This window comes from Vulpes lagopus, chromosome 8 (genome assembly GCF_018345385.1).
Source record: "Vulpes lagopus strain Blue_001 chromosome 8, ASM1834538v1, whole genome shotgun sequence".
Lineage (NCBI taxonomy): Eukaryota > Metazoa > Chordata > Mammalia > Carnivora > Canidae > Vulpes > Vulpes lagopus.
In genome coordinates this window covers 1,677,453-1,691,650 of record NC_054831.1, presented here as the reverse complement: position 1 = coordinate 1,691,650, position 14,198 = coordinate 1,677,453, and the positions used below count along the sequence as shown (strand labels likewise).

Here is a 14,198-nt window from a genome sequence, read left to right as displayed (position 1 = left end):
GATTAAAAAAACAAGTCATGTTATTGATACTTAGGACACAAAGGGAAGTTCTCATCTGACCCTCCCTTGCCGGCGGGAACAGGCCTCCAAGCAGGTTAGCGTGAGTGGGAACCCGCCACCTGCCAACCCATCTGCCCCGGGAGGCACTGGGCATCGCTCCTCGGTGGGGGCGGGGGTCACAGCGGCCACCTGAGCTCCCAGGGGTGAGACTCCTGGCAGCGGGACCGAGGGCGCCTCCAGCCCTCCGTCACCTGTTATTTATGATTCCTGTTGTTATTGTTGTTTTTGTGACTCTGCCTGGCCCACGCCCTATGCAACACAGAGGTTAAGAACTTCCTCGGGGAGCAGGCTGATGGCACGGAGAACGGCCCGGGAGCCCCCCGCTGCCCCTGGGTGACCCTCTGGGAGGCCACGCAGGGCGCCCCGCGAAGCTCCTCGGGGCTCGCCGCCGGCCAGCCCAGGCCCCTGAAGGGGCAGCGGGGAACTGCTGCCTGTGGACGGCCTCATCCCTGGTTCTTTTGGATTTGGCCTTGAGGGGAGCGCGGCCGGCGGCAGAGGGGAGGAAGGCTGAACATCACCTTGGGGTGTCCTCACGCAGCAACGTCCCCCGGGGACCCCCTGAGGTCCTGCCTCCAAGCAGCGCTCGGTGGAGCGAGGGTTCCTGCAGGGTCCCCCCCGCCCCCGCCATCGGATGCGTCTCCATCCACGTAAACAGGAGCCACGGGAGGCAGGACCATCGGGCGGGCGGCGGGCCAGCTGGAGGGACGCGCCCTCTGCCCGGCTCCCCCTTCCCGTAGGAGAGCGTGGCTCCTTGAGGCCACCAGGACGTCTCCGGCGGCCAGTGCTTAACCTCACGGACTTCACGCTCCAGCGCCGTCCCGGAAAACAGCCCCAGGGACGTGGACTCGCTGTCACCTCAGAGGGTGAGCGGCCCCATGGGCAGTGACAGTGAGGGGACACAGCAGGTAAGGGACGGCAGCGGCCGAGCGGTCCGGGCTGCATGTGGTCCTCGGGAGGCCCCAGGAGCGGCCTCGGGGCGTCCGGGTGGGGGCTGCGGGGTTCACCCAGGGTCCCTCCTCTGTCTGGCAGCTCTTCGGTGTCGCGCTCCGAGCTGGCAGGATGGGAGGGGCACGCGGGCGGCTGTCCAGTCGGTCCACCCCGCTTTGCCACCGGAGGGCCGGCCGCGGGGCCGGGGACGCGTGTGGTAAGGACTCAGGGCGGCACGGGGGAATCGGTCACCCCATCTACCTCAGGTGGGGAAGCGGATTTACACACGGATGTGCTTCTGCACGTGGGAAACTGGCGTCAGAAGTCAGGCAACTTGCCCAGGGCCACAGATCCAGGAGGCGGCAGGTGTGCCCACCGGTCAGCGTGGCCTCCAGGGGAGCTAAGGGCGCACGGGCTCTCGGGTGCTGGGGGCGTCCCGGTGTCAGAGGTTTCCCAGCCACGGAGCCAGGCGAGCACTTGCACCAGTCCGGCTCATCCCAGTAAACCCCCAAACCTCCTCCCACCTTTGTGCCCTGGCCCATCCCTCGAAGCAGGGGGAGGACCTTCAGCTGCTGCCTCAGCCCCCCAGCTCCTTGACCCCACTGCCGAGCTGAGGGTGCCTGTCGCTGAGGCTTCTGGTGAACAGGTGAGCGGGACAAGCCCGGGTGTCACGAGCTATCCTGGGGCTCTTGGCCCATCGTATGGTCTCTGAGGTCTCGTGCCAGGTGCAGGAACACAGCCCCCACTTGTCCCACTTTCAGTCCTGCTGACCGGGGGGCGGGGCGGGTGACTGCCTGTCAGGCGTAAGGGGCTCACGGGATTCGAAGCAGGAGAACCTCAACCTTGAAGAGCCTGTGGAGCTTGCACCTTTCTCTCCTGGTCTCCGCCAGTCCCCTCTGGGGCGCATCCCACCGCCCCCCCCAACTCCCGAGGTTAGGGCCGTCGAAGCCCGCCTGTCCACACTGCTCAACAGTAGCAGGGAGAAACAATGCCATCCACGGAAGCCTGAGCAGCAGCGGGAAAAAGAAAACTCTAGATTCCTACAGGTGAAGGGGACGCCGGAGCCAATGGCATCCACCAGGCTGGAGAAGTGCGGGGTGGCTCTGGGTCTCCCAGCCCCGTGGGAGCTCACCTCCCCATCTCCTCCCTCTTCTGCATCATGAGGAAGTGAGAGAGAGGGAGAGACAGGCACCCAGGACAAGACACTTGCAAGACGCGGTCACGGGTGAGCCCTCGAGGAGCCTCCTGAGACGCACATTTGAATTTGCGATCTCGGAAATTATGAACCGGGCCGCTCCAGGTAGGCCGCAGAGCGGGGACAAGTCTGCGCTGACTACACGGGCGACAGTGGACAGAGAGAAGGAGGTTTCTCTGCAATGCACCCTGTCCTGGGCAGCTGCTGGGAGGTGGTGTGGGGTGCCGAGCTCGTGTCCTGAGCCACCCCTGTGTCATGTCTCAGTAGATGGATGTCAGGGGTTTGCTCGGGGGACGCGGCAGGGCTGAGAGCCATGTGGGCACAGTTCGTGCAGGGCAGGGTGCCCAGAGACGAGAGTTAAGTCCGGTGGGGCCGCGTCAGGCTGGCACAACAGCGACGCAAGAGCAGTGGGGGGCCCCCCTGTCAGGGCCAGGCAGGCAGCTGCAGAATTAAAATCCAGGGGGCTGGCCCAGAAACAGAACGACGGGCAGGATTAATAGACTAGGAAGCCCAGAAACAAATCCAAGTGTCCTTAATAATTTACTCTGTTATTAAAGATATATTTCAAGCCAGTGGCACAAGGATTGATTGCTCGGTAAGTGCTACTGCACCCTCTGCCTAGGCCTTTGGGGAGAAAAATGAAGTTTGAGACTTTCCTCTATATTTTACGCCGCATATATTCCAAGTGTGTTTGTTCTCTCAGTCTCAATATTTAATAGTCACATAATCTCAGGAGTGTGGGGAACCTTTCTAAGGATTCAGCAGACATAAAGCAGGAGACTGACAGATTTGACCACATATAGGTTTTCATGATATCTGAAGTGCTTGCGGGGCGGACGCCCGGGGGGGGGGGTGTCCCAGCGGGGGACAAGCAGGCAGCAGGTGTACCTGGGAGGGCTCCACTTCAGGAAAGGGAGGGGAGAGAAGCAGGACTGGGCAGCGGGAGAAGGTGAGGCCAATGCAGTCTCAGTGAAGCCCACAGTGGAGCCCCCAGAGATGTCAGAAGCAGGTGGCCCTTCAGAAGCGCCCTGCGTTGGGGCTGGGGCTGGACTACCTATCCCCACCCCAACCGTCCAAATGCTCTTGTCATCCGATGAGCCAGGAAGAGGGGAGGGCCTCCTGGAAGAGACAGTCTCTGGCCACTGAGGCAATGCCAGCCGAGGGCTGACCATGGCGGGGGCGGGGGGCTCTCCATCAGCAGTGCTTCAGCCAGGAGGGGCCCAGGCAGCCCCAGAGCACCTGCCACCTGCCACCGCCGTCAGTATTAGCCAACACCACATTTTCAAACGCGCCAGATAAAGAAATAAACGTGTGATACTTGGCAAGATTGCAAAATACATGACAAATTACTAAGAGAAACCGTGGGCATCCCGGGAGAAAAATGGGCAACAGACACGAACAGGCAATTCATCAAAGAAGCAATGCGAACGTAACCACAAAGGCGTGAAAGCGCTGTTTGGCCTCACAAAGCATGGAAACGTTATTGGCTGGCAAATTAGGAAAGATTTAAACACTGACCCTACCGGCTGATGATCAGGAACGTGATAGGCTCTCGCCCCTACTGGAGAGTTACAGGTTTGTACAGCTTTTCTCAGAGGCAGTTTCCTCAAATGCACACGACATCTTTAAATGCCTGCTTAGGTATGGACCCAACTCCGATTATGGAAAGTCCTTTCTCCACCACATGGAGGGTGTATGTGTGTGTCTATTTCCTTACCCTACTCCGTATGTACCATTGGTCAGTTCGTCCCTCCCTGGGCCAACATCACATTTGCTTCGTTACTAACTACCCCTTTAGGGGATCCCTGGGTGGCGCAGCGGTTTGGCACTTGTCTTTGGCCCAGGGCGCGATCCTGGAGACCTGGGATCGAATCCCACATCAGGCTCCCGGTGCATGGAGCCTGCTTCTCCCTCTGCCTATGTCTCTGCCTCTCTCTCTCTCTCTCTGTGACTATCATAAATAAATAAAAATTTTAAAAAAATTAAAAAAAAAACAACTAACTACCCCTTTATAATAAATCTTTTTTTAAGAAGATTTTATTTATTTATTCACGAGTGACACACAGAGAGGCAGAGACACAGGCAGAGGGAGAAGCAGGCTCCCTGTGGGGGGCCCGATGACTGGGGATCCTGGGACTCCAGGACCATGCCCTGGGCCGAAGGCAGATGCTCAACTGCTGAGCCACTCAGCCGTCGCACTTTATAATAAATCGTAACATCTTAACGTTCTTAACGTCTCGTGCTTGCTTTTCAAGATTACCTTGGATGCTTGTGAGTATTTGAGTCAGCTTATGAACTTCTGCAAATATCTGCCAGGATTGTCACTGGCGATCCCTTGAATGTATCGAGGAGTTTGGGGAGAATTGTCCTCATCAAAGCAAAGCTTTCCATTTATTTAAAACTTCAAATTTCTCTCGGTGACTAGAGGAGAGGTTCTGTACAGCCCCGGCTGGATCCATCTTTACATAGAATTTTTTCAGTTTTCTTCCGTTTCTCTCAGTCATGTTTTGTGGATTTCTGTGTAAAGTGTTTTTTTTTTTAATGTTTAATTTTTTTAAAAAGATTTTTTTTGTTCATTTGAGAGAAAATGAGAGTGAGAGAGATCACAGAGGGAGGGAGAGAAGCAGAGTCGTCGTTGAGCAGGGAACCCAATGCGGGACCCTGGGATCATGACCTGAGCCAAAGGCAGATGCTTAATCAACTGAGCCACCGGGAGCCTCTGTGTAAAGTTTCTGTACATCTTTTGTTAGATTTTTTCCCCCAGATAAATACTGTCTTTTGTGAATTTCTTATTCTGTGTGCGTTACTCACATGGAAATACAGTTGACCTTTGCATCCTGATTTTATATCAGGCAATTATACCAAATTCACTTACGGATTATGATAGTCTACACTGGCCGACTCTCTCTCAGGGTGCTTTTTATGGCTTTATTGTTTAATATGCAATTGATCAAGCTTGCCGTCTTTTCTAATGCTTTTTGGCAATTTTGATGTATTTCTTTTTTTCTGTCTGAACTCTGGAACTATTCTGACAATGTAAAAACAAAATTTCCTTTGGAATTTTCAACTGAGATCGCAGTAGATCTTATTTAAGATCTTATTGTCACCTTTATAACGTGCACATTTCTATCTACATACGTTTGCAGGACGTGTGTGCATTTTTTTCATGTCTTCAGTTCATTCATCTTAATATGTTGTGGCTTTAAGAAGAGCGGAGCAGTTAGGGACGGGAGGAAGCGCAAAACGATGCGATGCTTACGGACGCTGGGGGATGGGCTCCCGAGAACTCGCCATCCTGTCCTCTCTGCTCTTGTGAATCTTTGAGACTATCTGCGAAAATTAAAAACAAATCTGCCTGCCTACTCACCTCGTCCTTTGCTTCATATGGGCCCTTCATCTTCCTTTTGAAGCCTGTTCTTTTTATTTATTGCAACCGTGACCAGGATCGCTCTCCGTATATATTTGCTATCGTTGGTTTGCGCTGTCTCTATAAGCCATAAGCAGCAAAGCAGAGGGTGAATGTAGCTCTCTGTTCATTGATTCCCATAAATGGAACACAAAATTCCTGAGTGCTTTTCAATAATTCATGGTTTTATAAACATGGAAATTCATTTCAATGTGTCTTGAGGAGAATGTTGCACTGAGTCCCCCAGGGCTTCGAGTGCGGCTCTGGCATCCTGGGTCTGAGGCACAGATCGGGCAGACATAACGCCTCCCCCCGCCCCCGTGCCTTCCTGGGGGGCTCTGGGGCTGGTCCATGCTGGGATCTTGTGAGACCCCGTGAGACCGTGGCCTGGAAGCCACACGGGGGCCCCACCTTGGGGATGGCCGAGGGGCGTCGAGGGAAGGCACTGATGGCTCCGACCCTCGGGTGGGTCCAGCTGTGGAGGCCAGCAGGTGCAGGGGCAGCTGGACTCCCCCTCCCCACAAAAGGTGTTTCCCCGGAGACCTCCGGTGCCACCCCTTGTACGGGCCCCAGTAGCCCAGAGCAGCCCTTACTTGCATCCGGATCCTCCACTTGCTGCGTGTTTCTTGGGCAAGAATCTCACATTTTAGAGTCTTGGTTTTTGATGATGTTCACAAGCTTCTGGCGCTAACACTTTCCACGTTGGCTGAACCCCACCGTGGGCTGTCCATCTCGCTTGGGTTCTGTCTCTTGTTCATCGGATACCCACAGCTTCTGCGGCAATGAAACATGAAGTCATTTTATTTTACAGATGAGAAAGGCCAGGCCACATCTCCTTGCCCCAAACCACATGGAGAAAAGTCCAAAACAAGTTGAGACGCAACACGGAGTGATATCACCGCCACCAAACGCCTTGTGGCTCCGAGCCAGCCGGAGCTCCTAGAGCTGCTCTAGGTCATCTCTGCGGCGTCTCTGCGGCGTCCCCGTGGGGCTGGCCCAGGAGCACTGCCCCCCTGCCCGTGAGGCGGCCCAGCTGGGCGGGCCGGTTGCTCAGGCTGAGGACTGGTCTCCTGTGCCCTTCCCGGCCTGTGGCTCCAGCCCCAGCGGCAGGTCATCCTGCAGCAGGAGAAGCGATGGAGACTGTCCTCCGAGGCGGGCCCTGCCTGGGGTTGACTCATCTGTGGCCTGGGTGAGGCTGCCTGGGCGACCGACCTGACTTAGGATATTTCCAGTGCCTCAGGTGGATCTCCCATTTTGCACTTTCCCCAACAGACTCTAATTTTCTTAAAACTGAGATATAAAATCTTCTTGGCATTTTTTTTTAGATACTTCTACTTCGAGTAGAATTTCAGAATCAGAAATTTGAAGTTGCACAAGCCTTCCAGGAGAGGAGTTGGGGTTTAAAGACATTGACCCCTCCCTGTCACGACTGTTAGTGACATTCATCCTCATCTGTCGTTTCCCATCTGATGACTTTTCAGGAGTTTAAACCACACGTGGTGCCAAATCTGTCTGTGTGTTCCTTTATGATTCTGGATCTCATGGCCTGATTTTGAAGACCTTCTTTACCCCAGGATTATAAACGCGCATTTCCCTATATTTTCTTCTGCTTGCTTTCATAGTTAAAAATATTTGGAGATCTTATTTGTCAGGAATCTGGGCCTGACTACAACGTGAACAGAGATAAGATCTGGTTTTGAGATGGGAAACGCATTTCCAACCCCGTGAAATGAGAAGTTTCCATATTGAGTTGAAGTGCACCTGTATTTTATATAATATTATAATACGGTAAACGGCCATTGTGGAGTGTGTATTGAGCGGCCTGTCCATCCCATTGATCTGTTTCTATATTTCTGCACCAGTATCTGATTGTTCTGATTAATATCGCTCTACAGTTTGATTGATTAAACAGGGAACGTCTCCCATGATAGTCTTAATTTTCATGAATTTCTTGGCAGTTTTTACATATTGACGTACACTTCCAGCAGAATTTTAGAATCCGCTTTTCTAGTAAAAAAAAAAAAAATCCTTTACCACGTTCATTTGGGTTGGGCTGAATTTCATAAGTAGCCTGGGAGATTTCACATCTTTACCCAGCACGTCTCGCATCCGGAAACAAGATGTATCTTTATTTAAGCAAACCCCCATGTCCGTCAGGAAAGTTTTATCATTTTTGTTACGAGGACTGTGCATGTTTCTTGTTAAACGTGTTGCCAAATATTTTATGGCTTTCCTTCCAAATATAAGCACAGCTTCTCCTCTGTGGCACTCTGCATTTGTTAGTGGGGTGCCCGAGCGGGGTGCGCGTTCTGGGTGCCTTGATCCAGGGCCTGCTCGGCTCCTCTATGTGGATAAAGCAGAAGGCGCTGGCCCCGGGGGACTTAGCCACAAGCCCAGGAAGGGCAGTGAGGGGCCCCCTTGGTCCTGGGGACACAAGGTGTGGACAGGGCTGGTTCCTCCTGCGGCCCCTCTCTTTGGCGTGTAGACGGCCACCTACTCCCTGGTCGTCCCTCTGTGTCTGTGTCCTAATCTCCTCCTCCAGGGACACCAGTCATAATGGATCAGTGGCCGCCCACTCGACCTCATGCGAGGTCTTTGCAGCAATTCTCTGAGGTACTGGGTGGGGCTCACAGCGTCAACCGATGAATGTAGGGGGACCAATTAGCCCACAACAGGCTCTAAAGGCTTCTCTGCGGCTCCCTTGATTTGTCTACATGCAAATGATACCATCTGCAAATAATGGTAACTTTATTTCCCTTTTCCAGTATTCTGCTAAGAAAACTCATTGTGGAAAACCTGGTAAATGAAGCCGAAGGCGGTTTACCGTCCTTCTGAAGTCATCCTTGAGCAGTACCTAAAGGGCCCAACTGAGGACTCTCTGATTCCTTAGGGGAATGCATCCATGTTTGACACATTATTTGCTGGGCGGTGCCAAGACTTTGCAAAATTTCCCGTGAATTTGTAGATTTTTGTTCAGTGGGGATGCGAGTGACCCCCGACTCTTAGAAATGGGCACTGCAAACCCCACAGTGCCGCTGCCCTGCAGGACACTCCAGTTGTTTTTTTTTTATAAATTAATTTTTATTGGTGTTCAATTTACCAATATACAGAAAAACACCCAGTGCTCATCCCGTCAAGTGCCCCCCTCAGTGCCCGTCACCCATTTCCCCCCACCCCCCGCCCTCCTCCCCTTCCACCACCCCTAGTTCGTTTCCCAGAGTTAGGAGTCTCCCATGTTCTGTCTCCCTGATATTTCCCACACATTTCTTTTCCCTTCCTTTATATTCCCTTTCACTATTATTTATATTCCCCAAATGAATGAGAACATACACTGTTTGTCCTTCTTCGATTGACTTACTTCACTCAGCATAATACCCTCCAGTTCCATCCACGTCAAAGCAAATGGTGGGTATTTGTCGTTTCTAATGGCTGAGGAATATTCCATTGTGTACATAAACCACATCTTCTTTATCCATCATCTTTTGATGGACACCGAGGCTCCTTCCACAGTTTGGCTATTGTGGACATTGCTGCTAGAAACATCGGGGTGCAGGTGTCCCGGCGTTTCATTGCATCTGAATCTTTCCGGTGATCTGGCAACCTGGTGTCAACACTCTTTCCCCGTTACTTATAAACATCCATTTCCCGAAATGCTCTCTGTACCAGCTTAGCCATCTTGGCGCTTCTCTCATTAAGGAGTTAAATAAATCTCTGACACATTTATTTTTGGGAGAGTCTTTCTTTAAACCACACTCGGTCAGATTATACACGCGTACTGTGTTTAAGACTGACCCAAGGAGCATTGATTTGTGTTGGAAATTACAGCCTTGTTGTCTCTGAAATAATTTCCTTGAAGCATTAGGACAATCCATTATGGTCTACTTATTGTACATCCTCCCCGCGCTCTGAGTGCTCTTCTAGACTTTCCTCCAACGAGAGCAGCGCCCTCTCGCCCAGTGAGCGCGGATTTGTCCATATACGGTAACGGGATGTGCGCGGCGCCTCGCTGCCTCTTGCTCGGAGCCGAGCAAATTCTGCACGATGGTGGAGCTGATGGCGGAGCTGATGGCTCCGGGCGCCCCTCGTTCCATCCAGTGTTTTTTGTGGCACATGCTCTTGACCCGTGCTGGCTGGCGAAGGGTCTGTGGGCGCTGGAATTAGATCCAGTGCCGAGAAACACAGTCGTGCCCTGTACGTGAAAATCCTAATTTTAAGGAAATTCTGCAGCATTTAAGGAGAAGCTGGGGGATCCAGAGGGTGGGGACAAGAGGGTGAAGGGGGATGGTGGACGGAAGGCTTTAGAACTAAGCGCGTCCCACCCCACTCAGCCCGCAGGCAGATCCAGAGCTTAGGATGGAAGAGGTCAGCTCTACTGCGACGTGCACGTGGCCGTCGGGGCTGTGAACATCCAGGATGGCCCTCCCCAATGCCAAGGCCATAGGTCATTCTTCCCCTCACCCGCCGCTCCCTGCATGTCCCCCGTCTGTCCACGCCCTGTCCACGCTGTCCCGCTGTGTTGGCCTCGACCTAACGGCAGAGGTGAGAAGCAACGAGGGTGAAAGCAGGTGCCGAGGGATGGGAGCGCCTGGGAGCTCCGGCCTCACCTGCGCGCCCGCTGCCGGTTTCTGAGAGCTGCTCGGTGCAGGCTGAGCATCCAGACACCGTTTGCTGGCTGGGCTTTGCTTCCCTTCGCTCCTGGGGACTCCCCGGTGAAAGGAGACGGGACTCTCAAGGGCTGTCTCTCTACCCCTCTTCTCCAGAACCCAGGCCGGGCTTGCACGGCCCCGCAGAGAATGACGACCCCGTTGGAGGGGGGGCACGGCTGCCTGAGGATGCCGGGGAGGGGCTGCGGGCGCCTGGCCTTCCGTTCCCCCGGCGCCTTGTCCAAGGTCTGGGGGTGGGCGGGGGTGTCACCCGTGGAGAAGAGATGCAGTCACAATCTGGCACCTACCCCGGTCCCTCTCCCACAAGCTGCTGACACGTCAGGGCCAGTGCCCAGGTGGGAACGGTCAGCCCAGGGCTGTGACGGCCATATAGCCTGTCACCGTCTAGACAGGCCTCCGGGCCTGGCTCTGGCCACAAACGGCTGCGTCACGTCCCTGTTGCAGCCCGTCTCCCCCTCCTTTTGGCCGCCGAGGGACCATCTTTCCTCCCTCGTTCTGTGACCCTTGCCCCCTGCCCTGAGACAGCGCCGAGCGTCCGCAGACCGTCATGTCCCCTCGGCCGCCATTTGTCACCCCGAGAGCTGGGGCAGGTGTCACTCGGGCTCCTGAAGGTCAGCAGAACCGCTGCTTCCCCAGGGCCCACCCTGGCCCCCGCTGCCTGCGGTCCCTGCGGGCCCCCACCCAGTTTCCTTGGAAACACCATGGTGTCCCCTCTCCCGCTCCTCACAGCAGATCAGTGTCTAATCTTCTCTGTCATGTCCATCTAGTCACACATCTAACTTGAGTTTCCTGGAATTTAGGATTGAAGGTGTCTCCCTTTTGCATTTCCTTTGCTTTTCCATCAGTCCCTGACTTTCTACGCACTTGCCTTTTGATTACACGGTTTGCCAAACACCCATCGGTGGCTGTGCGAAGGGTGTTTGCCAGTCGTCCCCGAGGACCTGGGGTGCGTGTCTCCTGCAGGCGGAGCGGGAGGCGAAGGAGGGAGAGAGCAGGGGCGTGAGCGGGGGAAGCACCGGGACAGAGCTGTCCCTGGCCCCGCAGCCTCCTCCCGGTGGGCCCCTCAGTCCTGCGGGGTCTCTGGTTCAGGAACCACCGCCTCACGCCTCACTGGGATTTTCTGTCCATGTGAGGAAGCCAGAGACAAAATAGCACCAAGCTCACATCGTGCACGTCCTGTTCCCGGGCCGCGGGCTCCCTTTGCCTCACACCTGCTCGCGGTGCAGTTGGGGCTCGGTTTGCGCGGTAACAAAAGCAACTGTGGGCCTGATTCTGTGGGAACGAGAAGTTCCCCTTGTGAAGCAGAGTGTGGAGAGGGTGGCTCAGAGGCCCCACGTTCCTAGGAAGTGCCATGGGGGCCGGGGACAAAGGGGAATGACCTCACTGACAGAGCATTTTATTTTATTTTATTATTTTATTTTTTTATTATTTTATTTTATTTTATTATTTTATTATTTTATTTTATTTTATTTTATTTTATTTTATTTTATTTTATTTTATTTTATTTTATTTTATTTTATTTTATTTTATTTTATTTTATTATTTTTTAAGATTTTATTTATTTGAGAGAGAGAGAAAGCATGAGCAGGGGAAGGAGCAGGGGAAGAGGGAGAAACAGACGCACCACTGGGCTCCGGGAGCCCGACATGGGGCTTGAGCCCAGGACCCCGGGACCATGACCTGAGCCGAAGGCAGATGCTCAATCCACCAAGCCACCAAGGTGCCCCATACACAAAGCATTTTAAAGAGAAGTTTGATTCTTTTTTTTTTTTAACCTGGAGTGCCTATGCTTTTTCGCCATCCCTACGTGCACTTGGAGACATGTATATATTTTTAATCTTAGCAATTGTCGTTTTGGAATTCTTCATTCATTCATTCTTTCAACATTGACTGAGCACCTGTTGAGTTCCAGGCACCCTGCTGGACTCCGTGAGGGCAGTGGCACGTGGCGGCGTTCTGACCCCCCAGAGCTTGCTCATGAGAGGACAAGGAAACACACAGGTGTGTGTTTTTTGCTCCCAATACAACAAGTGGCCACACATGCTGGCTTGCAAAGCGTGAATTAACGATGGCACAGCTCTGGAGGTCAGAGGTCAGAGGGCTGAGGTGGGCATCCTGGGGCTGATGCCCTGGAGCTGGCGGGGATGCTTCCCTTGGATGCCCTGGGGCTGCTTCCTGCCTTTCCCAGCATCTACAGGCACCTGCGCTCCTTGGCCTGGGGTCCCTCCTCCGTCTGCAAAGCCAGCAGCACGGCATCCCTCCGGCCCTGCGTCCACAGCCACATTTCCCTGGGCTCTCCCCTCCTGCCTCCTGCTCCTCTAGAAGGATGCCGTGATTACACAGGCCACGCTGGGTGACCCAGGACACTGTCCCTGTCATAGGGAATCCTCCCTAGCTCGGTAACAGGACGCAGTTACAGGCTCTGGGGATGCGGCTGTGGACATCTCTGAAGGGCCATTATGCTTAACTGGGACAGGTGCTACGGAACGACGGACTGCTGCGTGACGGCCGGCCACAGGCAGGATGGCCAGGGGAGGGACACTGTGACCCTTTGGTGAGGAGGTAGAAGAGGCAGTTAGGAGAAGAAAAGGAAGTAGAAGGCGTCCAAATTGGAAAGGACAAAGTAAAACCACCTCTGGTGCCGGTGGCGTGACGTCATCTGTGGGCGAGCACCTGCTAGAGCTAATAAATGAATCCGGTAAAGTTGCAGGACACAAAATTGAAACACAACCTGCTGTTTCCGTCCACCGGCCCCGGACCATCTGAGAAGACAACAATGAGGGCAAGCCCATTCGCAGGAGCAACAAAAACAATAAAATACTCAGGAATAAACTTAACTGAGGAAGTTAAACTTCTACACTGAGAATCACAAAATGCCGGTGAGAGAAATTTAAGAAGAAACAAGTAAACAGAAACACGTCTTGTGTTCGCGGGACTGGAAAACCTGGTGTTGTTGAAACGGGGTTTCCAGATTCAACGCGATCCCTTTCAAAATCCCAACCGCGAGAACTGAGCGACCGAAGCCGCGAACGAGATGCCGGTGGCCGTGGGGCCCTACGGACAGTCCCAGCCGAGCTGCTCTGACCGCGTGAAGATGGGCTTTGGGATGGGTTGCGCAGTGGGCATGGCGGCCAGGGCGCGCTTGGGCACCTTTTCCTGTCTCAGGATTGGAATGCGGGGTCGGGAGCTGATGGGCGGCATCGGGAAAACCATGATGCAGGGTGGCGGCACATTTGGCACATTCATGGCCATCGGGATGGGCATCCGATGCTAATCCGGGCAGTGGTTGCCCATACACCTACCCTTTCCCATCAGTCCAGCTCATGTGCTATAATAAAACAAAATTCTTTGAAAAAACAAAACAAAACAAAACAAAAGCAAAATCCCAACTGCCTTTTATATGGAAATAGAAAACCCCCCTAAAATTTGTATGGAAGCACAAAAGGCCACGAGCAGCACAACCACCTCGAGAAAGACAAGGCTGGAGGCATCACGCGTTCTGATTTCAAGATATATCACAACCCTGCAACCCTGGTAATTAAAACAGCGTGATGCTAGCGCGTGAACACAGACACGGAGACGGATGGAACGGAACAGAATCCAGGGAGGCACCCAAGCACCTGAGGCCACCCGGTCTTTGACAAGGGTGCCAGGAACACACAGTCGAGAAAGGACGGTCTCTCCAACAAGTGGTGTGGGGGAAACCCGCTGGACGGCCGCTCGCAGAAGAGCGAGGATGGATCCTACCTTACACCAGACACGAAAACCAACTCAAAATGAGCTAGAGACTTAAGAAGTGGAAGACTTGAAACTGTAAAAATCCTGGAAGAAAGCATAAAGGGAAAGTTTTGTCGTTGGTTCCGGCCGCGATTTCCTGGATATGAGACCAAAAGCGGCAATAGGTAAACGGGACTCCATCAAACTATAAAGCTTCTGCGCGGCAAAG

General features: G+C 53.5%; 1 protein-coding gene across 1 annotated transcript; it reads left to right on the top strand.

The window, feature by feature from the left end:
- Positions 1-13,268: 13,268 nt before the first annotated feature.
- On the top strand, positions 13,269-13,603 carry LOC121498022 (reactive oxygen species modulator 1-like). The gene has a single exon (XM_041767946.1). The coding sequence runs from the start codon at positions 13,287-13,289 to the stop codon at positions 13,524-13,526; it is 240 nt and encodes a 79-aa protein (XP_041623880.1). The 5' UTR covers positions 13,269-13,286; the 3' UTR covers positions 13,527-13,603.
- The last annotated feature ends 595 nt before the right edge of the window (positions 13,604-14,198 follow it).